At 42.6% G+C, this 27,847-nt stretch overlaps 1 protein-coding gene across 1 annotated transcript in view; it reads left to right on the top strand.

Annotated features, from left to right (window-relative positions):
* The window catches only part of LOC147895505 (DEAD/DEAH box RNA helicase family protein), an 89,417-nt gene that overhangs the window by 35,222 nt on the left and 26,348 nt on the right, over positions 1-27,847 (top strand). The window contains exons 9-14 of the mRNA XM_087383475.1: positions 4,378-4,431; positions 4,567-4,641; positions 13,130-13,183; positions 23,968-24,012; positions 25,868-25,962; positions 26,078-26,213. Coding sequence (XP_087239601.1) covers positions 4,378-4,431; positions 4,567-4,641; positions 13,130-13,183; positions 23,968-24,012; positions 25,868-25,962; positions 26,078-26,213 — 459 coding nt within the window. The remainder of the gene's footprint in view (positions 1-4,377; positions 4,432-4,566; positions 4,642-13,129; positions 13,184-23,967; positions 24,013-25,867; positions 25,963-26,077; positions 26,214-27,847) is intronic.

The raw sequence follows: 27,847 nt of genomic DNA, 5'->3' as shown, positions 1-27,847 counted from the left end.
ACATATTGGTAGGGAGAGAAGCAAGCTAACACTAGGAATGGAAAGGAAAGGTAGCAAACATAATGAAATGGAAATATAATGGAAATGAAATGAAAGCAATGAACAAGTACTCACGTGTTGACCAAAGTAGCTTGTACTTGAATGAGTTGAGTAATTTGACAAGTGACAAGTACAATGCCTTGATAGGATAGGTACACACATACTAAGTACCAAATGTATATGGGATAACTCCCAATATGACACGTGGCACTCTTAGATACCTAGTACTATAAAACTCATACTAGGACTCACTAGAACACACCAAAACTGACTCAACTTGACTCAATTTCCTAACACACCCCCATGGAGGAAAGGTGAGGGACTAGTGGAATGGAACCCAGAACAAGATCTATGATGGTCATTGAACTGTGCAATGTCAGAACTAGACATGGCTCACATGCAATCTCAAAGGCTAAACCTAAGCATGGTTCAGAGGTCGGAATGAGAACTCTCATGGCTTTACGTCCCAAACAGAGGCTCATGTCTTAGTATGGATGCATGACCAACTCAGAGGTCTAGGAAACCACAGCACCAACATCCTGGAACTCAAATGTTAGGCTTGATAGATAGACCCATCTGAGACCAAAACAGAGTAGGTTCCCTCAAAACCCCCTTGGCTCCAGGGACTAATGAGGGGAGCTACACATAAGAAAATAAACAAATGAATACATCATTTTAGGAGGACTATCCAAGGCAGAGAACCTTTATTGACTCAAGAAAACCATTATTGCATTCATTTTGGGTGACTACCCAGGGCAGAGTACTATGGGAGCAGCTACAAGGAGCAATCTCATGGTGACTTTCAAAATGTCGCGATGTGAGTCACCAAGATCGGAGTAGAGCCTCAAATTTGAGCAATTTTTCCCAAAGGAGGCAAAATGCCCAAATGAATGTACATAATAATAATGAAATTACATGAATTTTGAGAAATCCCCAAAAAATTTACATGTCAGAGGCTTCAATTATGCCAAAGGACTGCAAAAGTCAGAAAAGCCCTAAATTTTGGAAAGTAAGGTTTCTGCAGCAATTAGGGTTTCTGTCAAAAATTAGGGTTTGGCAAAAAACTGATTGAAATGTGCAGAGTTGTAACCCCAATTGCAGCTCAGGCCAAAAATCCCAAAAGCCCCAAATTTTTTTTTTGAGATATTGGACGGAAATTTGAAAAATCAAAATTAAGACAGCTTGGGCAGGCAGATCTTCAAGTACTCATATCTTTGTGTAGAGATGTTGGATTGACAAGCTGTAAAAAACAAAAATGTAGCTCTCAACGATATCTACATTTTACTCCTCTTGTTCGACTTCAAATTCGATGCCGTTTGGCCTGCAGAGACATGGTAAAGGTTGTGATTCTTCTTCTTTGATGATTTTGTCACGGGCAGCTTCAATAGTGACGAGGAGACTAATGGCGGCAATGGCGGGCTGGAAAACCACTCTCTGCTGGTTGCTGCAGCAAGAAACAGTTCACGAGCAGCAAGAACCAGCTCACGAGCTGTTATGAAGATCCAAACAGGCTGAGTCGCTGCCCAACAAGCAGGTCAAAGAACAACGCCAGCTTGAACATGTGCAGTAGCAAGTCGCGGATCAGTTCCAGCTCAAAGTTGAAGATGAGCAGCTCAAGGCGAGGCTGGGGAGTAGAAGTAGAGGAGCTCAAGAGAGAAGAGGGCCTTCCGAGGAGGAAGAGGCTCGGGTAGCTTCATTGGCCTGGCTCACCTCAATCTCTTGCAAAGGGAAGGAGAGACAAGGCTAGGAACATGGCTCTAATACCACATGAAGGAACATAGCTAACACTAGGAATGGAAAGGAAAGGACGCAAACATAATGAAATGGAAATAAAATGGAAAGGAAATGAAAGCAATGAACAAGTACTCACATGTAGACCAAAGTAGATTGTACTTGAATGAGTTGAGTAATTTGACAAGTGACAAGTACAATGCCTTTATAGGATAGGCACACACACACTAAGTACCAAATGTATATGGGATAACTCCCAATATGACACGTGGCACTCCTAGACACCTAGTACTGTAAAACTCACACGAGGACTCATTAGAACACAGCAAAACTGACTCAACTTGACTCCATTTCCTAACACTCTTATCCTTTTGTTTTATTTTTGAAGATGTACCACATATCACTTTAAAAAAAGGATATCCAAAATTTTTAGCCATTTTGTTTAGCTGTAATCATATGCATATGAAGGTCTTTTAAGGCTTGCAAAACCATTAAAATGCCTTTATGTGTGAATGAAGAGTTTTAGCATGCAACTTCATTGAGTTGATCAAAAGCCATGACTAGATCAAATGTCCAAGGCCATAGATAACGTATAGACGAGTAGTCTAAGCTATGGATATTGAGCTTTTTACTATTTACCAAGATTAACCTAGTCCAACCATTTATTTATTTTTGATCGTACATTCTTGAGCATTTCTTGCTTTCATCGAAGCATCTTGGGATTTGGAATGAATCCAACTTGTACATCCCAATGCAATTGTTGCTTCTCATAGGAGGTGTTATCATTGTCATTCTTTGTGGTTAGAGTACAACCTCATGGTACATCATCGTCCTCCTTTGTGGTTGGAGTACAACCTCATGGTGCTTGTAACCTTGGCCTTCAAGTTTGTCGTTGGGTGCTTGCTAGCTTACTAGTGGGCAGAAACATAAACTTCTTACTCTTGTCATCCCAAGGGTGTCGTGTATGCACACTCTGAAAATGGTGCCACCTAGATTTTGCAATGATTGCTTGATTTTGAGTCATGGCTGACATGTGAGTCGTCCATATGTTCAAGAGTGACATCACTTATTTGTGGTGCATTCTCTTGCTCATCCTCATTGGATAGCTTTACCCTCTTGAATATCTTAGTTGTGCCAGTATTTCTCATTTTATACATTCTATGTGCAAGGGACTGCTTCTTTTATGCTGTCCATGATGGCTTGGGAGTGTTTTTTAAATATTCAACTCGCCTATCATAGCATTACTTCAGGAGCCAAATTGGGCATCTTTTGTTGTGTATGGATTAGCACATGGTATCTTGCTACCTACGACATTGGCATGCCTTGAGAAGAGAGTCATTTCACCCCCCCTTGTCATGCATTCCAATAATTCCTCTTTGGTTATACCTATGCTGCCCCTGTACATCTTATGTTTGCACACATACTTGGGTACATTCCTTTTTTGCAATTTTGTTGGGCTTCCCAATGGTTGAGGGTTTTGGCCTCTCACATTGACGGCAATCACTCAAAATATTATAATTCTGCATTCTTAGTGACCTTATGTGCAAAGAGTGGTGCCTTAATTGGGTGTATGATTGATGCAAAAAACCTTTTTAATTTTCTCCACTAAATGTGGGTATAATATTACAAATGTGTGATGTTGCTTCCATCATGCCTTGAGTGGAAGGTGAAATGGTTCTTTCACTTAGGGATCCATTCTTCGAGCTGATTTGGAGACTTGGACCTCCCTTATAAGTTTTGCTACTTGATTTTTTCCTTGAGGGCATCAGATCTAACCTGCGCCCACTCTCGTCAACATCAGGACACCTTGCTAGCGATGTTGGAGCAAGGCATGCAGATTGGAGGAAAATATTCAGCATTGTATGGGTATCTGATGGGTTTCTGCAAGGTTTCGTTTGTAGGCACTTTCACGGATTGAGAAATCCATTGGCCACCATGCCAGTTAATGGCATCTACTCCTAGGATATGATTGCAGTGCGCTGGATTGTTGGGGAGCTGGACTGCATTTTATTACAGCTGGCCTTGCTTTCAATTCCTTGCAGATACCCGACATTGTATTGTTTTCTTCACTTTTAGAGATGGTTCTTTTCTTCGGGGAAAAAAAGAAACCCTATTAGTTTATGAGCTGAGCTATGATTGGGGAACAAAGACCCTCGCATTATGCTTAACAAGCATGCATACCTCCTTCTTTTTTGCTTGGCATCATTGTATTTGGTAGCTGCACTGGTGCAAAGCTACTGCATGCCTGTGATGAGAGCTGCTGTTTTTGGGCTCTTATATCTTTTTGTTGTCATTTACTGGCCATGCATTTGGTATTTTGGCCTATAATTAGTCCGTTGGGATGCTTCTAGAAGGGTAGAGCTGGTTGGCAGGTGGATGACATTTCTTGAGCAGCATCCTTTTCAAAGTTTCTTTCCATCTACTGTATTCAAGAGTAAGACCTTCATTGGGTGTTCTTACCCGCATTTTATCAAGATGCTTGTGAGATGAAGTAAAATGTTTTTGGTGATAAAAATGTATGTGAACTATAAGGCAAGCCTACAGTACTGAGAAAAACTTGTATTTTTTCACTTCAACATGAATTTAAGACTGTTAAGATCTTTGCAGCTTGAAGCAGACAATGTTAGCCTTATTTTGCGTGACAATGGCATTGAAGCAAAGGTATGTAATGCCAATCTTTGTGTTTACTGTAGGCTCCTTGGTTGTTTGTGTTGTGCACGTCTCATAAGTAAGCGAAATGGCTCCTCAATTGCTATTTTCTTACTGCTTCATGATGCAATGATAATGGTGGAACAGAGCTATCATGGAGGAATGAGTTCAATGGATAGAAGGCAAATACAAGAGCTTTTTTGTAGCAACAAATTGAGGCTGGTAAGTAGAACCTACCCTAGTTTAAAGAAAGGACTTTATCACTTTGTATTTATTAGTTGTGTTACGAATTTTTGTGGTGCATGCATTTGTATGTCTTGGGACCTTCACCGAGCAGATTTGGCTTTGTTCTCCGATGGAGTTGAGCTGCATAGCTGTAGAAAGGTTGTAAAGATAAAGGTGAGACAGGGGTAGTCTTAAAAGTAAAACAACTCAACTTTGATTAATAATAGCAAAAATATGAGAATTTAAAGTCAATGGGAAGGAGGGGGAAGCTAAGGGGAGGGAGTAAAGAATTGCAGTTTCCAATATGCGAAAAAGGGCGATTGATGTCAAGGGCTGAAATTTAAGAAAAATAAGTATGGAGGCTCGATTTACTTGGCAAGTTCACAGGCTCATAGTTCTGATTTTATTCATAAATGTCATTGACACATAGGAGTGCATGATAGATAACTGCTCTTATAGCCCTTTATTTTTTCTTTTGGGGGGATTTTGCATAGGATTTGCATGTGGGACCCATTGTCCCCCAATTAGACCATATCCATGATTAGGATTTAGTTGATCTAAAGGTATCTTATTAAATGTTTTGGCGTTCTCTTGTATGATTGGCTGTAGACTAGGACTAAGTCTATTTTGGTGTGTAGTACTTGGGTACTATATATACCAAATACTTGTACTTCATTTTCATTGAACATTCTATTGGAGTTTTTGTGTGACCACTTCTTGGTCACTTTTGTTCACAACCTTTCTCCATTTGCTCCTACATGTGGTATCAGAGCCACACTCACTAGCTTTCTGTTCTTGTCTTGCTTCCCATCACCAAGCAAGTTCTTCGGCGTCAGTGTGTTGCTTCTGCTTCCATCCTGCTTCCTACTCCTGTCTGGTGTTGATGCTCAGCTCCAGCCCGGATTATTTGTCAGGAAATCCATATAGTTACTGTACGTTTGTCCGTATATCCCATGCTTGCTCAGCCATACATCTCATCCACACATTTTGTACCTGCCCGTTTGTACAGTTGCAGCCTATTCTCTGGCCCATGCACTTTGCTCCGGCTCGTGCATTGCTCCAGCCCGTGCAGCTTTTCTTTGGCGTACAGCTTTTTAGTCTCATGAAAGTATCTGTGTCAAGCTCTTGAGGCCCATATTTAGCCTAAATTAGCCAGCTCTCATTATAAACCCTCTCTATTTCAAATAAGGCATATGCCAAAGGAATGTTTGCTCCTTGGGACTCTTCTTACCGAGGGGACAACATAAACAATGTGTAGATCCTAGGGTGCATAAGCCCTTGACCACAAGGTGGGCTTGCATCATTCCTTCTTGCAAGAGTAAAGCAATCATTGTCTATTATATAAAGGACTTTTGGCCAGGATGAGCTGTCTGGCATTCCATTGATCATATGGCTTGCCTTTTGTAGCTTTTGAGGGAATACTATGGGAGAATTCACCATGCATGTGATGCATACCGAAAGCTAAATTTCACCAAGAATAGTTCATGCAAGAGGTGAGCAACTAAGCTATAGTGAAGTCTAACGGAGCCTAGAGGGTCGAGCTTTGACCTCCAACAAATACTTGATCATTCCTAAGGGTCTTGACGAAGGTTGCAATGATGAATGGCTGTGACTTCTTGACAAGAAGTTTTGGTTTTGGAGATTGTTGAGGCTCACGCTTCCTTGTGCAGAAAAGTGTGATATGCCATAGTTGTTCAATGAGGCGAGAAACCGTTGAGTCTTGGAGAATCATGGTTGGAATGTAGATGGACTTGGAGAATCATATTTGGATTTCTCACTTAAAGCCTCCTCAAAGTGTAGTTTGATTAGAGATAGACGTGTCAATGTGGATTAGGAGCCCTAATCAGTTGGTAGAAGTCTAGTTGGCTTTTGAGTTAGCTTATTGGTGGCTCTCTGATGTGGGCTTATGGACTCTCACATGAGAGGCACAAGAGAACTGTAATCCTTGTAAAGCCCATTTGTAGAGCTTCCAAAACTGATAGTTCCCTTGGACCAACTTGTCAATGCATGTATATCATGGCTAGCAGTCAAAATGGGTTATGACGTCAAAGTAGAACGCTAAGAGCTTTGTTTGAGACGGATCTTGGATATGGCCCCGCATCCCTACTGTATCAACCGCACCAATACCAATTGCACTAGCACCAAGTGTCAAGTAGAATGCACCTTCTAAGAATATCATCTCTTTCGAGTTTGTAGAGTTGGCTTGCAATGAGTTTGAGGAGGTTGCTTGAAGGATCCACCTTCTTTTCATAGAAAGGGTCAAGCCCATTGAAAGTTCTCAGGATACAGTTGTTGAACCAAGCCTGCGTACGAAGGTGGAATAGCCTCTACTACAAAGAGGCATGCACCCAGTATCCCCAGGTCAAACGAAGATGCATCTAGGAGTTCATCCTTCGCCCAAGTGGCCACCTCTCCAGTTTGAACGACTGATCTGCCGGCTGGAGCCTCTCAGAGCGAACGAATGCCTCAAATTTAAACTCCTAGAACAGGAGTAGCCCCCTGGTGACTATCTCACACAAATGAGGCTTGTTGAGCATATCTTACAATGCTTGACAATCAGTGACGATGAACTTACTCCCAAATAAATAATGAAATTTGTCATGGCATACAACATAGCCAATCCTTCCCACTTTGTGATATTATAGTTTCTCTAAGCGTAGTTGAGCTAGCACAAATAGCAAAATGAATAAGCACGTCCGTCTTTGTGTCTTCATCTGACTGAGCTGAAATTTCCTTGATTGCATAAGCAATAACATCACTGTACACATGTAAGATCAAGTCTCAACTGGGTTGCCAAAGGATGGTTGCATTAACTAGACTAGCATACCCTTCTAAAGCTTAAAAGCCTCCTTTTGTATGTTCGTTCATTTGAAGAGCATGTCCTGTCGCATAGTAAAGTCGGTACGTAGCGTTGCAATGTTCAGACAGAAGCATACACATATCTTATGGAATTGAAATGATCTACGAAATATTTGATGTCTGTGGGGTTGATGCTCTCAATGACCCCTAGGTTGGTTGGATCTCCCTCAGTCATCAAAAGGCTATGGTTGAAGGTGTGGGGGATTGGGGTCTAGTAAAGCTAGAATTAGAAGCCACCGTAGCCCCAAGATTTGGGGTTTTTCCCATTTTGACATCAAAGCTCATGGCATCCTGTGAACTTAAGGACTCTGTGTGTGTGAGACCGTGTACCAAATATGAACTTAAGGTTGAGATCCCCGATGAAATGGACAGTGCGATGTTTGATGGGACGGTTAGGATGTTATTTGAAGCGCTATCTTCTGGCTCTAGGTCAATTCCTATCACCCTACCAGGCCTTAGCCATCTTGTCCAAATCTACCTTGGCATGAATTGGGTTCATTTTATTTGGCCCCTTTTAAACTTGTATTGCATCTAGATACAAATCAATACAATGCTGTTGCAGATATTTGAGTTCAAGCATTCAAGTTCAAGCCATTCTGACTAGGTGACAACTATGTCAGCGAGCTGACCAAGTGACAACTAGCTCACATGGAGAATATTAATGCACACAAAAGGAGTCAGAGGGCTAAGCGGCGCATAGAGAGGTGCACATGAGGTAATCATATCACCAACTAGGAGGAGGCTGGTGAGTCAGAAGTGGTTGAAGCCATGAAGAGTCCAAGGGGTGGAATGGCTAAGAGACACAGAGTCACCACCAATGGGAAGAAGGGGATAAGATTCTCAGCTAGAGAAAGGGACCCTCCATGGGAGCGGAGGGGATGAAGGGGGTGGGTAAAGGAGAGGGGGGGCATTGTATGATTGTAAGGGGAACAGGAGAGTGACAAGGAGGTCAGGAGCTCTCCTAGTGTAACGTTGTGGTGTCCTACTGGTGTACTTCTCTTCTACTCTGAATACTATGCTTCCCTCCATCTCTGTTCGCAAATGTAGGTCTCCTTCACCCCGTGTATTCTCCTCTTCATCCCCCTTCACTTGGTATAATGGTCCCTGTGTCATGTGGCTTGAGTTCTCTTGTGTTCATGTTGAAGGATGGCTCTTGTAACTTCATTTTGCTAGGCTTGTATCACTCTTGCACTCACTCGCACCTTCGGTGACACCATTGTCCTCATGCGTTACGTCGTTGACAACATCGTTCTGCATGCACCATTGGTGATACTAGGGACACTCCCCTACTTGCTCCTCGCACGAGTGGCCCTAGGCCTCCGGTAACACTTTCGGAAGTGTTAGACCCCCCTCCCCCCCCCCTCCTCAGACAGTTTATGGCAATCACGGTGGGACACTACTGGTGTTGAGTAGCACAAGTGAAGTGATGTTCTAGGGTTGTAGGGAGAGGTCTTATGTCGAGTAGTTCTGAAACGTTTGAAGGGACTAGTGAGAGAACTAGGAGGTACTTGAGGAGAGTGGAGAAAAGACTTCTGGCAGACCAAACTCGGTACAAGAGGCATTACGTGCGACGAAAGTTCGCGAAGTCCTCAAGGTGAGCACAAAGTGAGCCCATTGGAGCAGTAGCCACAGCAAGTAACTTCATCGACACTCTCATTGACTTGGATCAATTTGGTTGGCAGTTTGATCTACTTATGCTCCACACGGCCAGACATTGCCTATGCCACAAGGCTTCTTAGCCAGTTCATGCATTGTCCCACAATCACGCATTGGAATGCAACGAAGAGGGTTCTCAGATATGTACAGGGTACACTTTCCTATGAGCTGCATTATGCTCCAGATGGTGACATTTCTTTGAGTGGCTTCATTGACTCAGATTGGTCAAGGAACATCGATGATCGCATGTCCACTTCCGGCTATTGCTTCTCATTGGGCTCAGCGTGCATCTCATGGCTCAATAAGAAGCAAGACCACGTGTCTCTCTCCTCTAGTGAAGCAGAATACAAAGCTGCAAATTCAGCCACTATGAAATGTATGTGGTTAAGGAAGCTTCTGCATGACTTGCATCATGCTCAGGATGGTAACACAACTCTGATCTTCTGTGACAGCCAGAGTATGCTATTGGGAACAATCCTGTATTTCTGCTTGTACAGATGACTACTTACATATTTCTTCCTTTATTGTTGTGCGGAGCTGATGCCACCGTCAATTGTGCTAGTGCTAGATGCAGATGCAAAAGGCAGCTGTCACATTGCGACCTTGGGAGTAAAGGCCATTGGAATGCTGCTTCCTCCTCAGACTGAGACTATGCCCATGGTATTTGAAGTAGAGGACACTACTAAACCACTTGCATATATTGATATGATGGATCACTCTCAAGATGTAGTGGTTCATGATGTGGCCCTTGCAAATGTGGTGGTAGTCACTCTAGTAGATATGGGAGATTTGGGGCTATGTTGCTCTTGAATGTTCATGGTATGGTCCACTAAGAGATTCCTCCTACACATGATCTCAGACATGGGTAGCTAGAGGTTGTTGATGAGCACCACTTGATTGATGCCAAGCTAGATGTGGCTCTTGAACTCTGCTCATTGTCAAGGCGAAAATCAAAGTATTACAACTCATGAATTTTACCAATTTTATGCTGTTGTCATAGGGCAAACATGAGATCTTTGTGACAGTGGCAGTACAGACAAGTCAGGCCAGTCAATGGATTTGATTGGAGACAAGGGGCAAGAGAGCTCGAAGCAAGGTCACTTGTGGGTAGATAAGATGCAAACACTAGGTGGTATAGGAGTGGACAAAAGCATGGTGCTTGTCAGGTGGCTTGATGGTAAAGCAGTGCAGGCAACAGACTGAAGTAGGGTATCTGCCAAGATAGGTGGACTAAGGGAAGGCATATGGGACATGGGAGGCCTTGCAACATCTAAACTATGCAGTAGAGTGGCAATTAGGAGCAGCTGGCAGTGACAAGTGGCCCTTGCAACCGGGCAAGGGAAGTGTGACCATGGGGAGCGACATAATTGTGGGAGCAAAGAGTGGGAAGAACGATTGAGTTTGGAGAAGGAGCCAAGCGACCTGAGCTATGGTCTCGGCTACCTTGTACTCAAGTGTAATATTCTCGCATAAGGAAAGTCTCTGTTGGGACTTGTTGGAATATCTCTTCACTTTGTTTACTCTACATTTGTTAGTTCTTTTCTTCTCTTCAGCAAATTGTACCTTTCTCATTGTATTTGCTTCACGTACCTGCCTCATGCTCACCATGTGTCTGCCTCACATTTGCCTCTGCCTTGTGGTCTTGTGCACATCATCGCACAAACTTCTATTTGAATTGTTTGAAGTGTTTTCATAGACTCTGTAGATCTCAAGAGACCTCGTCCTTACATAGGCGGCCTAGGCTAGTGGTAATACTTCTACAAGTGTCTCAATCCACCCTTCAACAAATACCTATATATTTTTATGAATATTCTGAAAATGGATGCAGATCCTCAAATTCAAGTTCTTCAACCACTTTTAAAGGGGGTTTCTGGTAGGAGGAAGGTGCCATAAAATAGAAATCATAATTTTCTCACTTTTTCCCTGTTTCCCCTTCCCGGACTCTCTTAGAATAGCTCTACAATAGCCAATGGCATGACTGGGAGTCGAGAGCCATTTTCAGAGAGTTAAAAGTACCTACATGACAAAAGTATGCAACAAGGAGAAGATAATGGATAGTACAAGTGTGAAAATGGTTTGTATTCAAAGACTCATACTATGACCATTTTGTAGGCGGACCAATCTTGTACATGCATGCACACGTTGCACACACACACATTGATAACTGTCAAATGGACTATATAGAGGTCTTTTATTGCCATGGATGGAAAGGCGAGATCCCAGCCACCATTTGCTGTCGATTTTATGAACCAAGATGATTGTTCATAGAGTTGAAAGGGATGATAGATCATAGAGTTGAAAGGCCGAACAAGTTGAATCTGCATATATATTTTTAACTTGGCTCTCCTACAAAGCTGGATGAGTTAGTGCCACATGTCCAATGCCGACCCCTCGAAGCTTTACCTTAATCCAATAAGGGTTTGTCGTGGGTTAAAAAAAAAAGAGGTGCGTGTTCGGGCCCTGGGGGGGAGTAGGTTTCTTCCCATCCCTTCTCCCCTGCTCTGTTCATTGCTCTGCTCTACCTCTTACCTCTCCCTGTTGCTTGTTGTCCCTCACTTGTGCGCCGTAGTTGCTGCTCTAGTTGGGCTTCTCTCTTGTGTACGGCCTTCGCCTCCACCTCTCTCCCTCCTTTTGTCCACCTCAGTGTCTCTCTTGGCATCCTCTCTTGACTCTCCTTAATTGTGTTGCACCCTCCTTGTGTGACCACAATTACACCCTCCTTGTGTGATCTTGGTTGTCATGCAACCTCTCTTAGGCTTTCTATGGTTGGCACCTAAGTGGGCTTGGGCTAGGTGTTGGTTGAGTAATGTTTGGGTTAGGTTTGTGTGGACTTGGTTATGTTGTGTGGGGTTTGGTGCTTTTTTTGGGGGGGATGGGGAGTTGTTTGCTATGGGGATCTATAGCCATTTTTAGAGGGGTTTTGGTAGGATCTTGGCCTTATAAACATGTGCACACTTCCTGATTTACTTATATTCTTTGGGTACCTTCATGTCTCGTCCTTAAACACCTCCATTTTTGAGTCACATCCCTTTAAATTTGGTAAATTTGCTCCAAGAATGGCACACGGTTAATGGTCTGCTTCCACTCAAGGAACTCCTTAAGAGGTGTGAGGAATTAAGGAAGGTGTTTTCCAAGAAATGGCATTGTCTTGCACTGGCCAACTTAGGAGAATGATCCAAGTTGCAACCGTCTCTAGATTAATCGGGCAGGTAAAACCCCAAGTAACCCCATGGTATGGCAGAGGTTCAATAACTTAGTCTAGGATAGCTTGTATCATGGCTGATAGAGTTTACAAAATGCATAATTTTAAGGTGTTTCTTTGAGACGTGTACCTTGATTGTGCCCATTCAAGCTTATTAAAGAGCTGTGAGGAGAGGCCATGTATTCTCTATTGGTTATTGATCGGTCTCGCATGCACACTTCATCCCACCTCGGGCCCCCTCTTTCTCTGCATGGGGAAAAATGAAAATTAGGAAAAAGATGAAATGAAAACAGAAAAAGAAAGGAAGGGGAATTATGTGCAGCTACCTCGATAATCCTTGTTCCAAAAGGAGATTGAGGAGCAAGCATTGTAACTGCCAATGTAAAATGGTTAAATTGGGTGTTTTGAGAGCCATTTGTAGGAATGCTTCCTGTTTAGTCTGCTGCTTTATTTTGCTAAACTTCTTTAGTTAAACTATTCTGCATTCATTCAGATGTAATTGTATTTATGTCCACATAAAAAGCTAATTGTACCCTTACTTACATGCCTTTTTCCCTAGGACTTCCTTTTGGCTATTGGTGACCCCTCCCCAGTCTGCAAATGATGGCTTTATCATCCTCCTTTTTCCCATTAAAACAACAGAAAAAGAGAGTGGAAGCTGTACAAGAGGGCTGGTAGACAAGATTCCTTTTGATCTGGTTAAAAAGAGGATACAATTCATGGTTCTTTTATATATAAGCTAAATTTTGTCATGTGTTTTGGCTGCAGGTAGTAGCAACAGTAGCTTTTGGACTGGGGCTTGACAAGAGTGATGTGCGTGCAGTAAGTTTTCTTCACATTATTTCTTTCAGTATCCATTACCTTTTAAGGCTTATAATGTGTATATACCCTTGTTACTGGATTGTTTGGAACCAAGCAAATGACTTTTATGCATCAGCTGCTGCCTTCCCCACGGTACACCGTTTCTCACCTTAGCACCCCTTCTTCCACCTCCTACTGGTCTTTCCCTATCCCTCTTCTCTTTCGTCCCACTGAACCCCCCCTTTCACGTCTGCGGGCTCCTTTCCCCGTCCTAAACGGGTCCTTTCTAAACGAGTTGTCTAGATTGCTTGTGTTGTTTGAAGTGCATCCAGCCTCTTGTCTCTCTAGAACGAGATTACATGAGCAAATTGAAAAAATATACCAGCATAGGCTACTGTGAAAACTGTAGAGGTAACGAGAGGAAAGAGTGGTACGAAGAGAGGTCAAATTGTGTGGAAATTGGGGAACAGATATAGAGGACATCCCAAAAAAATTGATGGCAATAAAAGGACTACTGCAACAAAAGATGATAATAACATGTAAGCTGTATGGAAAGCGAAGATGGCCTTATATAGAAAAGATTTAAACACCATGATTGTTTATGGAAACAAGACATACTTTGAATAGCGAATATGGATGATGTATAGGGAAAGCGAATGATGGTGGAGGATTAAGCTCACGCCCATTCTATTACAGGAATCGTGAGTACGTTAGAACTGAGTTTGACATCCATAACTTGAAGCCTTCTGATCTCTATGGTCATTTTGAATCACCTCCCAAGCAAATTGGTGGGTGTATCATGGAGACATATGGGCATAACAAAGAAACATTGGAAAGCTCTAAGCTAGAAGAGCTGCAGCAAGCAATCATACTTCTTAGTTTCATCCAGTTAGTCCCATATCCTGTTGGGTTTCTCCACGACATTAAGAGAGCATTACTTTTCATGTGAACCCTGACTGGCTCTAACAAATCCCCCCCCCCCCCCCAAAAAAAAAAAAAAAAAACCGGTTTTCGTTCCCTAACTAGAGGCCTTGTCCTTAGCCTAAGTGAGTTGTCTAGATTGATTGTGCTGTCTGAACAACATTTAGACTCTTGCCCCTCTAGAATGCGAAGCGATTTGCCAACTTATTATTAACTACACAAGCAAATTGAAAGGATGGACCGGCATAGGCTACCTTGAAGAGCTCTAGAGGTAACGAGGGGATGGTACAAAGAGGGGTCCTAATGGTTAGAAAAGGGGGAATGGATAGATCCCAGAAAGAATTGATGGCAATAAAGGGCTAATGCAACAAAAGATGAAAGACAATGGAAGAACATGAGAACACAAACTGATAAGAGAGGATTTCCAAGTTATGCATGAGAATGATTGTGGAGGATTAAGCTCACATTCCACTCCATTACAGCAATGATGAATACATTATAACTAAGTTTGATATCCATAACTTGAAGTTTCTTGATCTCTACGGTCTTTTTAAATTACCTCCCAAGCAATTGTAGCCTTCGAGAGGAAGCTCATTGTTTGACAAGGGCCACTGCTACTCCCGTGGTCCGTCTTCCAACCAGTCTCCCACTCTCTCTACGAGGAGCATTACGTATGTAGATGCACGGTATATTATGAAATCCGAGGAAGATACCAGTGTCTATTCAGAAAAGGATTTGGCCCACTCCGTAGGGTGATGGAGTACGAAGATAAAAAATGCTTGGGTTTGTTTTTATCAGAGCTCAAGCGACATAGAGAGACTTTGTTGGGAGACAGACAGTCGAGACCAGCCCCACCCAGGCAAAGTACACTCAGAGACTTCTTCACTGCCATCACCTCAGCTAGTTTTATGCCCTCCCCGCCATCAGAAACCCCTGACGCCACCACCACCTTATCACACACAGGCAGATTGCCACACTCTAGTGGTGTGATTTTGGACCGAGCCATCGCCATATCCAAGTCGCGGAGGCTCAGGCTCCCAAGACCCCGTCCCCGGCACCCATATCTTCATCGGATCCGTGCCATCATTGCCAAACACAGGAAACGTGTGGCACCGAGTTATGAGATCCTAGAGCTGCCCATGATTGGGATTTTTGACATAAGAAGAGTGCAACTCTTTTATCAATTAGCTTTCTGCCTATGCTGATCAATTGGTACTTTTAGTAAATACTTGCTTGGTATTTCATTAGTTTTGGGTCACTTGCAGTCCCTCCGCCGACTGTAAGTACCTTTAGTAGCTCTCAGCCTTCAGCTTATTTATTTTGTTGTTCTCTTTGATGAGACAACACTAGCAGATGTATCAACTGTTTTAGTCTCATAGGCCGTTTGGCCTTTTAGAGACGTTAATATATATCTATATCTCCCCCCTTCCACTCACACAGTGCATCCTCTCCCCCCCCCCCCCCCCCCCCCCCCGTACCTATGTCATACCAGATGATGGCTGGTTTCTCTCCAGCTTATACTCTGCCCACCTCCTCTATGCTACACGCCTATCGATCATAGCATCCCATTGTCCCCCTGAACATCTTGCAGTAGCTCTTTATGAAGATGCATCACCTCTGGGCCAGACAGCTGGAGAAACAGCAATAGATAAACACTCTCAAGCGTGACACCATCAAAGCCCAAGTAGAGTTTGATCTCCGGAAGGAGATAGAGGACCCCCAGCTCCGGGTAGAGATAGGCCCAACGAATGGCCTCGAGATAGAGGAGCAATCGCCACTATCCAGACCGTCGTTGAGGGACCTGCAATTGATGTGGATGTCATGAAACGCTGGCCTGCAAAGGCAACCATTTCAGCCACCTTATACTTGAGCAGCAGCAGAGAGCCAATAATGTTCTGAACATCAATGTTCATGGGGTCCCACGCACTAGGTTTTCCGTATCAAATGCCACCATCGTTATGACCTCCACCTTGGGGGTGCCAGAGTGTGGCATAGGGGCAGCAGGGCGGGTCGGACGACCTTACTAAGGATCAGAACCTTGCTGGGCATGACTTCATCTATAACAGAGGAGCTGGTATGCTCGAGCAAGTAGGTTTGTAGGCATGGGACTACAAATAGATGCCTACCACCGCTTCAATATAGTCTTGAGACCCCATTCATTCCGCTTTGTTTTTCTTTTTTTGGGGGGGGCACTGTTTGAGAGGCCTTAGGATCCAGGGAGTCATCAACGAGTGATGTTGAGGTTGTTGCGGTTGTAGGTCTATGTACAACGGTGCTATTTGTCTGAAGACTGTTGCGTGTCGTCTGGGCGTTGATTACACCCGTGGTCTCTGCTGTTGTCCTTTCTATTGCTATCTGGGTTGCTAATTTCTTGGCTTCTCCTCCTCCTTGGGCCATGTAGTGTGATCAGGGTACCTAGTCAGACTCCTCCCAAAGCTTGATCAATGAGTTCTTTCGACCAAATAGCAACGATCAGCAGGACTTACAGAGACGAGGACCCGAGGACCTGAGCCAGAGATATGATAGACTGCCAATGGGCTGAGGCAGATCACATTAGGGGACCTCCCCTCTTTTACTAGAAAAGAGACACAACCTAAAGGGGTGATTGTGGTGCTTGTTCGCGGCAAAGCCCTAGCTAGGAGGTGATGCATGCCGATAGGTGCCAACACTCCATCATAGGTTTTATGCCACCATAGCAGCCTCATACAGTGGCGCCCCTTCTCAGGATTGACGTCTTGCCTCGGAGAGCTTTCCTCTCTCTATACTGATGCCGTTATAGTGATGTTTTTGGTTATGATCATGATAATGTTTTTTTTTGCACTCATCATGGGTGTTAATACTTGTTTAGTAACTCCACCCCTCAGATCATTGTATCAGGTTTCTTTTAGTCTCATTGACCCTTTGGTCTTCTAAAGACTTTTAATAAACTTTCTTTCTTTCTCCTTTGGCCATGTTGAGCCGTTCAGGCGCTCTCTTTTTGCTGTTTTCGGCTGCAGATTTCTTGCTAAATTTTACATTGGGGAGAAGGTACAAGGCCCTTCACACCCTTAATGCTTGCAGGCTTTGAGACGACAGTAGAGGAGGAAAAATGGTAAGAATTGTGTGGGACGTGATTCATTTCGGGAATCTAATTCTTGAAGGTGAAACGGGGGGGGGGGGGATTAAGCCCCTCCCCTGAGGCAAAAATCTTCTCCAGTCCAACCTATTTGTTTTCGAGTAATATTGAACATTTTTGTTAGGTCAGGGAAGAGCCAGAACCAGCCAACCAAGAAGGGAGGGTGACCTGCAAGGGCCACCCGAAAGGATCTAAAGCCTCTTCAGCAATGCTGTAAAGTGTGAACCAACCTCTGTAGTATATAGAGCCTCTCGGGACTTGCAAAGCCGACCAGCTACCAACGTGACTTATTTATGCCTATGGAAGAACCATTTGATGCTAATTCGCGGGGAACTACATGAGACATACAAGATAACTAATATACGAAATGAAAGCGACCGGTGGAAATATGCCGTTTTCTTACTCATGTAAATGAACTATTTCTTGGCAACTTAGGCGACTTGTTTTTTGTTTCGCACCTGACCAGAAGGTATTATATCTTAACAATGGCTTTATGGAGCATTTGTTTTAATTCATATTTAGCTGCAAGCTTTCATAATATATTCTTATTAGACATCCATATAACTTCCTTCAATGACATATGAGTAAACCTTGACATATAACTCAATCCTTTTTTGCAACCTTTCCACTCACCTTCCCCATATTTCCAAAATTTTGTACGTTTTGGATATAGCACTTGAAATGAGTCCCTTTTGAATTCGGATTATGAGATCCACACCTCGTATCCTGAGATCTTTTTGTACAGATGGCTAGGCTCGTCTTGTCTTCGTATGCCCTACTCCCCCCCGTTCCGGGTCTAATGGAAATTGATTTGACTATGTAGTAGTCATTTGGTTATGTCAAGGGTGAGTGCTGTGTTGAGCTCTGTATCACAAGCATAGCATTTGGCTACCCATATCCACGTGGTTGAGGGCCTAGCGGACGGCATGCGGGCTTTTCCTTCACTCATCAGCGAGTGCGTCAGCTTTTGGAGTGAAGGGCATGGCGGCCTCTAAGTTTGTGTCGCCAGCTTGTCGACGAAACCGGCGACGTAAAGCATGTCGAGGTATATAAAAGCCATATACCAATTATAGCTCTTAATGAGGGATGTGCCACTCCCCGATAGCGAGATAGGAACCAGCCCCAAAAAGCAATATTGGCCATCCGCATGCTATCCTTGTGTTCCCCCCGATGAGGTATATAACAGCTATATACAAATTCTGAGGGATGCGCCGGTACGCGCCGCACTCGAAAAAAAGATATAAAGCTTGGTTTTAAACCAAGCATGCTTCTCAGGGCATTGAAGCATTGAACCTCTCTTTTATTATCACCCACCCCTGGATTTTGTGAAATTCCTCATTTCTCAAGCTTAAAGGTTCACATTGAGTCCTTTCTAAAAATCCAAAATTAAAGTTGTCAATGCCTACCAGAAGTGATAGGGATCTGTGGGAGGAATATGTTGTCTACCTTCAATCTAGTCTCCCCTATCTTGCCACTCTTTGTTCTGATCTACTCACATCCCTACCTAACTCCAATACTATCCTCCATACCTTTCTAGAAATCCACGCTAATCCATATTCCTTGCCATGCCTCTTTGCCCATGCCTCTCAACACTATCGCCTAATCCAGGAATCTAACTCCTATCATCCAGTTACACCTTTGCCACTAACCACTTGCCACACACCTTCCTTCATAAGCAGAAGCCTCAGCTTGGTTTGCCAAGTTGGAAAGTTCTTACTAGAAAACTTTTCAATGACAATTCCCGCTTTGGAATACTCCATGTCTGCTACGAATGTTGCAGCAGTACGGGCTGAAGTGCGAGCTTGAAGCAAAGGCTATAATAATCTGGGCCGTAGCAGCAGCTTAGCTTGCAGTCGGGGCGGAAAACGACCAAGAAAAGGTATCGGATCAGCTAGAATAGCGTAGGCAGCGGCTCATGTTGCAGTCAGAGCAGATCGTGGCATTCTTGAGGCATGAATAGCAGCAGCATCAACACTCTTCAAGTAGGGCGTTTCTTCAAAAATGGCTCCAAATGAGGTCATTTTTAGGGTGAACAGTAGTAGAAATGTCTCCACAACAGTAAGCAACTATTTCCTTAACAAAAACGCCCCAAAAATAGCAAAAACGAGTTGTCTTTCAGCAAAAACGGGCTGCTTTTAAGAGAAAAACGACCTGTCTTTTCCTCTACGAAGATGTCCACTAATGCCCATGAGAATGGTAGACAAGTTGCTCTAAATCTAAGCACAAATCTGCAGCAAATTTGAGACAGAAATCCGCAGTAAATCATGAGCAGCTGCACGAATCAACTCTACGAAAATAGCTCCAAAGTCGATGTAGATCGGCAGCTCATGGAGAGGCTAAGGGTGAAGGAAGAAGGACCGCCTTCCAAGAGGAAAGAGGGAGAGTAGCTCCTCTTTCTGGGCCTCCCTCACCTCAATCCCTTGGAAGAGCAAGGAGCAAGAGGGAAAGGACTATGAGAAGGAAGGATGGAGGAAGAAAGAAAGGGAGGAGGGAGGATGGCTCTGATACCACATGAAGGAACATGGTGGAGAGGGAGGGCGAGAGAAGATAGTACTCAAATGGAAACATAATGAAAGTGAAAGGAAATGGAAATGAGCAATAGACCAAAACGGAAAGACTCACATTGATAAAGCTTGATGTAGACTCCATGATGTGTGTTGATGTGACACACAAGTACAATCATATATAGGATAGACGTACACTAGAATACCAAAGTGTGTGGGATATCTCCCAATATGACATGTGGCACTCACACATAAGACTCTACTAGAACTCCTAGTAGAACATTATAAAACACACTCAACTTGACTTCATGTACTAACACCTCCGTGCTATGTATTCTCATCCACTCTTCTAAATCATCACTAAAGAGGCCAAAAAGTGTTGGTGAGAGGGGGCAGCCTTGCTTCACCTCTATATCACTGTTATGACAGCTTTTCTCTTGGAGCATGATCCATCTACTAACGGATGTGGTAACTTTGGTTAAACTCTATCATAGAGTTGGTGTGTGGCTTCTTTGAGTTATAGAGGGATTTGAAGTTTTTCTAGCCTTCCCACAACTTCTTATGTGGAACTGTGTCGAAGGCTTTCTTGACATCTACAAAGCTAAAATAGATAAACTCTTTCTTATGCTTGGCTCCTTCTGTTGCAGCCCTTAATCTGATGATCCACCATTGAGTGTTTGGGACAAAACCCTGCTTGGGATGGTGCTTTGACTCCTTGTTCGTGTGACCATTTGCTGATTTTTAGCTCAAGGATAGTGCCATATAGCTTTGCCATTAGTCTGCTCACCATGATTGTTTGATAATTCTGTGCCATCTTTGCTATCTCCCCCCTTATGGATCGGTACGATCCTATTACGGTGCCATTTCGAAGAAAACCCTTCCTCTAGAGTTATATCCGTAACCCTGATAAGATTTTTTTTTCTCTTCTTACCTCCCCATGTCAACATTTCAGCTACTAGCCCTTGTGTGTCTAGAACTTTTCCATTAGCTAGCTTTTAGAGAGAGAGAGAGAGAGAGAGAGAGAGAGAGAGAGAGTTTATTAACATCTATGAGAGACCAAAGGGTCTATGAGATTGAAAAAAACCGAAAGCTAAGGATAGGGCCACTCAACAGGCACCCCTACCCAAGGTTGATGTCTATGATGAAGAAAAACTAGTACACCTTGTTGCTGTTGCAGGGGAAATCCAAAATGGGAATACACCAAGGAGGAATCACTTGGCAATGTACCAATTGGTGAAGTGTCCATTCGAGTGGTTGGATCTGTGTATGTTGTCAGTGGGACAAAGTCCATCATATGACTAAGAAGAGACGAGATGAGCTCGTCTGACAGCGGCTCAAATTCGGTGAGGGTTGGCATCGAGGAGATTGCTTCTGGCGCTTGGCCTATCCAAGCCCATCCCTCCTTGTTTGTAGTCTCAATGAGATAGCCTATCGTCAGACAAGTCCTACCGTCACTCTAGTGGTTTGTCTCCCCATATTGAAGTAGAATTGTGGTCCTCATGTGAGTGTCCACGCATGGTAGGATTTGTCAAGTTGTGCTTTTTGGCTATTTGTTGTGTGTGGTGCCTTGTTGTCCTTGGGTCGGGTCACCGAAGAAAAAATTCATGATCGTGCTCTTGTTGGGCTCAGCCGACATACTCACTAGGGAACAAGAACATTATGGGAAAGGCGAAGTGGAATGCAGGGACGAGAACGAGACCACTACTCCATATGACACCTCATCAAATCACATGAGAATATACCAAAATATGAAAAGAATACTTTTAGCAGCTCTAAACTTTCCATTTCAGCTTTAAACTTTTTAAGAACACACAAAAATCCACAGAAAATCGAAATTGACAGCGTGAAGATGTTTTCAATTCTCATAATGCCATAGAAGTGCAAAAGATTATAGATAAGAGAGCATATGATTTGCAAAATACAATAAAAGTAGCCCATGCTTCAAGCTTGCAGCCTTGGGTCTACTCGTCAATAAAAATAGGACTCTAGACTCACTTAAGTACATGGTATATAGAAAAAGAAAAGTCAGCCTAATGACATGAAGGTGGCATAGAGATAGAGGCCTCTCTCTCATCCAGTTGAGCCTCATCATCACCTTGGTCTTGGGCCTCATCATCATCCTCATACTCAAGAGCATCCTCTGTCGCATCACTGTCTGAGTCCTCGTTAGGTTGAAAACCAATGCCAAAATGCCGTGGCGCGGGAGATTTTACCAAGTCCACCGGATTGTCGTGAAGTGGATTGCCAAGTTCCAAGTGAATGCATTTTGGAGTGCTTGGGAACACGCTCAGGCGATTCTTTGCTCTACGTAATATGTTGTATTTCTTCTTACCCAGGTTGCTTTGACTCATTGGGGTCAAGATTTGTGCAACCAAGGCGTGCATGGTCTTATGTGTATAAGAATTGCGTTCTTGAAGAAAAACTCTAAATACGGTGATGAGAGAAACCAGAAGACCATTGGTGACCTTTATGCTAGGCCTCTAACACACAAACATACACCAAACACTAGAAAAGAGTCGGCAACTCATATATTTCATCAGCACACCTTTTAGCAACCATGACCTCTATAACCCACACTTTTAATTTTCGCTTTTGCAAACAAGAACAGCGCTCAAAAGAGGCTCTCATACACAAGGGGGACTCCGGTATGGCGCAAACTAAGAGCACCACCCTTCTTTCAATTCCAAGACACAAACTTCCTCTACTCCTAAAAAACATCAGCTTTTCTACACCTTTTTCAACAAACAAGTCGCCTATCGTATTCTGAGTTTTTGACCCTCTCTTCTTTTGATTTCAACCTTGACTTCTTCTAGAAAGTCATAAATCTCGCTCTCACTTCACGTCGATAATAGAAACTCCTAAAACCGAATTACGGATCGAAAGTTATCGCAAAAATAGTGACTGCAACTTTTTTTGGGAAGATGCAATTGCTTTTTTTAATTGCATGCTCTTTACCACGCCGCCGCTACCATTAGTTCCACAATCAACACTTAGTTTCTATCTTCACGCAAATAAACTTCGAGTCCTAGCATGCAAAACATGACCTAAGATGTATAACAGCATACATCTTAGGTCATGCAAAACATGACCTAAGATGTGTAATAGTATTAGTTCCACCTAGTTCCTATCACTAGCAGCTCATAATCAGGGTCCTCGAAATCTGCCTATCAACAGTTATAATTGTCTAGTGAACCTTTCTTGCTTCACCTTGTGGGAGTCTAAGAGACTTTAATTTGTTTGGGCATCCCCCTCAATGGCACCTTGGTGCCATCAAAGGTGGTTCTTTCCCCATTAGTACTTGTTTGCTCCCCTTCTTGCAATGATTCTCCCCTCTCCTCTAAATCCCCTTATGTCAATGGTTCTCTTTCTCCTCATCCCCTTTTCACCTCAATATTTCCATTGTTGCTATACTAGCAATGGTGGTCTCAACCCAAGTTGCAGTCATGCTAATGACCAAGTTGTGTGTTTCAGAAGCAATAACATTGGCGAAGAATTAGAAGGAAAAGTCTTGTATGGTGTAAATCATGCCATATAACAAGGTTGAGCATGCATGGGTCTTAAATCTAGGGGCAATCACTGCAAGGTCTTTAAACATTAAGGGTGGTGCAAATAGGCGAGAGTCCCTCACCCCTCGTCTTTTCTGAAAAGGACCACTAATTATGCTCTTGTATAAATATTAAGGGTGATGCAAATAGGAGACACTCCCTCACCCCTCACCTTTTTTGTGAAGGACCATAAATTATACTCTTGCAATGGATTTGCATGGCAAGTGTGATTCATTTTTGGGTTCCTTCACTACAATCTCTTTTTTTGTGCCTTGTCATGACATAGATCGAGCTGATTAGCAATAAGTACTCATCATAAAGGTTCGATTTTGCAAAGTTATGTGGTGCTAAATTATGTTATATGAATGACCAATCCTAGTTTTACAACAAATTGGCATGCATCAGTAACTTGTTATTTTGCACTCACAATTGCTGGATGGAACCTATGGTTTTAATTTCGTATATATGAAAAGTGTTGTGCATACATTAATTGAATAGGAGGAACTTTTAAGCAAGATTATTGATGGATTTTTTGGTACTTTAGAGTGCCATTTTCAGTGTATTAATAACAAACATGGTCAAGTAATTTAATATCCAATTATAATCAGTTTGTTGTATATCTATGGTCATTGGTTGAATTTGAATATTTGCTAAGTGGATGCAATTGATATTTTGCAATAATGATAGAAATGACAGTCATTGTTTTTGTATGGTTGTTAGGTCATTCACTATGGATTGCCTCACAGTTTGGAGCACTACGTACAGGTAATGCGAAAATCTTCAATGCCAAGCCTAACCCTAAATCATGTATCTTTTAGTGTTTGCAAGTGTCGTAGTACTCACAATACTTGATCGAGTTTATATATACTAGGCTTTGTAGCTCTAAATGGTTTGAACCTCTTGTCCAATGCTTTGTCTTTGGGTGTGTTGTGGGTTTCTAATTGCACACCATGTGCCAAAATAGTCAAATCTGCAAGCAGCTCATAGGCTTAAGATTTTCCAATTTATAATAAGGAACATAAGGGATAGTTCCTCCCTCAATGCTGATTTCCCTATCATTTTGTCAATGGTGAAACTAGTAGCAGACTACCATACAGAATGTTATTGCTTCAAATCTAGTTTTGGACTAACTAGATCTAATCGTTTGTGTATGTCCTTGCTCATATTTTGAAGCCTTGTACAACCACCTTTGAAGTGACTTGGGGGCTGTTCCTACTGATCAAACCTTCTTGTTGTTGATAGATACGGTTGGATTTCTAGACCTTTCCTCTCTTGTAGATACTTATGGCTATGTCAAATGTAACACGCGGGTCATGGATAAAGACCATGGTAAAGACCGTGAGGGTTGACAATGTTTGCATAAATGGAGGGCTAGGCTATGGAGACACGATTAGGTCTAGGCAGTAGTCAGGTGGTGCAAATGGAAGGCTAAAAGGAGGGCAAGATCTTATGTATGATACATTGCACCAAACTAGGAAGCGAAGTGGCAAGTAGTGGGCTAGGTGGCAGGGTTCCAGAGAAAGGTCAACGTGGAAAGGAGTCTCAGGGAAGAAATGCAAAGGTAGAGCTCATTAGGCTGAGGAAAAGGAAGAGAGCTAAGGGACTCCATGGTTGGGAGGTGAATCCAAGCAAAGCATGCATTGTAGGTTGATGTGAAATTGGTATTAACGCCCAACAGTTCATGTATAGCTTTAAAACAGCATAATCAGTGAGTTTTCGGAAGCTTGTAGCAAGTGAACGCACCCATAAAAAAGTGAAAGGAGTGCTGTAAAATTGGCTTGAAGCCATACCATCCAAACTTTTTCTCATTTTCTACCTCTTGGACTCTTCAATAGTGGGAGCAAGGACAAGCATTTTGGAGTTGAAAATTGGTTTATAGAGCATGCCACAGCAACATAAGAGATTGGCATTTGAAGTCAACTCGCCAAATTCGTTAACAAAATGAGGGGCATTTATCCATCATCTCCCTTTTTGAATTACTCTCTATCCATAAAGAAAATAATCTCTTTCACCTTGGGGAAGAAGGAAAGTTTTTCTATTTTCATCATGAAAAGCACGTATATCAGTGCGTAAGGAAAAAGGGAGAGTGTGTGTTGAGCAAGAGAGGAAGGGGGAAAGGGGAGTAGACAAACACAACCATATTGATGGCGTGTCACCAAGTGAGGCGATGAGTTCTTGAAATACGAGATTATGAAATTCAATACTAGGACTTGATCAAACTTGATGGAAAATTAGTTAGAGACCATTTCAAATATGATAAGAGGATAAAGCAAAGAATAAGCTGGTTGGGAATCATCACTTAAATTACTTACATTTATACTGCCTACTTTAAAAGCTATCACTCATGAATAACTTGATGAAGGATACTTCAATTCAATGTCTCCACTATGTAGATGGAGGGGAATACAGTCTTAGCTGGGTACATTGGAGCTAAACTTAGAGCTAGTGAAATGTCCAGTGTTGTGGACTTGTTTGAAATTTTGTATGCCTGTTTTTTATTTCAAGAGAATTAACTGTGATGTCCTTTGTCTCTTTGTGAAGAGTGCCATATAGCCAAGTTTTATTTACCTCTTGGTGATGTTTTGGGTCAAATTTTGTAAAGCTATGTTTTATCATACAGGAAACAGGCCGTGCTGGACGGGATGATAATCCTGCTCATTGTCACATGCTCCTTGACAACTCAAACTATCTGAAACTTCGGGGCTTAGCTTACAGGTTTTTTAATGTGCTCCTTACATCCGGTTTCTGATTTTTGTAATGGCTTATGCTATGTACAAGGAGGAGTATTACTAAGAACTACTATGCATTATTTTCTGTGTGCTTTGTGCAGTGACAATGTTGATGTTGATGCAATTACGAACTTCTTATCCAGAATTTTTAATGGGTCCTCTTTCCAGAACCGACCTTGGCATATAGACTCACTGCCCGTTGAGTCCACATCAAAAGATCTAGATCTAAAAGAGGAGGTATAACTCAGTTTGTGTTCAGATGATGAAATTTCTCTGTGGATATGTTTTCTTTTGTGACACTCTGTATCCAAAAGAATCCTAGTGCGTGAGACATAAGGCATCGTATGGGCAAAGTCGGAACTGAATATATGCCAATGGTTTATACAATGTTTTCTGTAGACAACTATGTCACCTAGATTATGAATAAGGGGCTCCCTTTTTACTGATTCAGAGAATTATTTGCAGTACATCAAAAGAACCTTCCATCACTGTGGCCAGTGAGATTCACATAGAAGATGGTGAGAAAATGGAATAAGTGAGCTTCTTGTATATATGCAAGAGTGATCCACCGTAGAGCCTCGGACATGAGGTTTTTGAGCTTTTATTTCTAGACCTCAGCCTATTCTTGTGGCTACCACCTTTACTTCCAAGAATTTGCAAGTAGAGCTTAGTTCATGGTCAGCATCTTTCATGCCAAATGCTTTTGAGGTCAAGGTCAATTTCTTTATGGGCACCTTCCAATTGAGCTTGACCATGTCATCTAGGATACCTAAGAGGGCATTTTTGGAAGGATCACCTTGAGAAGCTCAACTAACCCAATCACCTTACTTAAGTTTGTCTTCATCATCTAAAGAGCAGCTCAACCCCGCATTTGCTAGACAATTTTTAATAGGGCTTATGGGATTAGTGCTCCTCTTCAAAGGAACCTCCACTTGCCTAGACAATCCCCTCATCACATGCTTAAGCTGCTGTAATGCTCAACTCAAGATAAGGGTTAGTCGGCTTTAAGCTTTAGAGGACCTCATATATTCGTGTTGCGCTTTGTGCATAGGGTCAAAAGGTTTTAATGCGATGAGGGTGATTGCCATAGACAAGATGGATCTAAGGCCAAGGACCTTGGTGCATGGAATCGTGCAAATGTGCTGAGGGGCAAATGGATTAAATGTATCACAAGATGGGATGAATGAGTGCATGAAAGAAAGGCATAATTATTGGACATGTCATCTAGATTCATCTAGGGATTTGGGTTCTTGCAATTGTACATGTAGTTTGTGCTACAAGGGATGGCTGGGAGGAAAATTGTTGTGCCACTGCATGTGAGTTTTTTAGGAATACTGCAAATAGTTATAAGGTTTGATTGATTGTATCAATTTGGTATCAGAGTGTTTAAGGTTAGTAGCTGGTTGCTAATTGAAGCGATAGATAGGAGGTCACTGGGTTGCAGGCATTTTTTGTGAGAATGTGTTGCAGCCATTTGCAGAGAATCAGGCTGGAAGAGCGACATGTGTGACTTGAGTGGAGCAATTAATTACTGCATATTCATGAAGTTGTGGATGCCACACTACTTGTTTAATCTCATGTTTGCAATATGTTTCTCTGTGCAGTACTTTATTGTTGCGAGGGTTTGGCGATTTCATTGCTCCTTTGCCATGAGAATCAAGCTCACCTGGAGAGGTGATCTACAAAGATTCGTTGATTTGCTAGTCAAAATCTTTCCGCTTTGCAGTAGCAAGCTTGCCAATTTCTCCAAGAAAAACACTTCATCAATCTCTTCATGTTGCGTGTGACAGATAACGCTTACAAGGTTCACCAACTTTCTTGTGTTTGATTGGTATATTATAATGTGAGTTAGCAGCCAGTCTTATGGTAGT

This window comes from Dipteris shenzhenensis, chromosome 13, assembly GCF_047967505.1.
Source record: "Dipteris shenzhenensis isolate YYH24624 ecotype China chromosome 13, Dip_SZ_1.0, whole genome shotgun sequence".
NCBI lineage: Eukaryota > Viridiplantae > Streptophyta > Polypodiopsida > Gleicheniales > Dipteridaceae > Dipteris > Dipteris shenzhenensis.
This window is presented reverse-complemented; position numbering and strand designations above follow the sequence as displayed.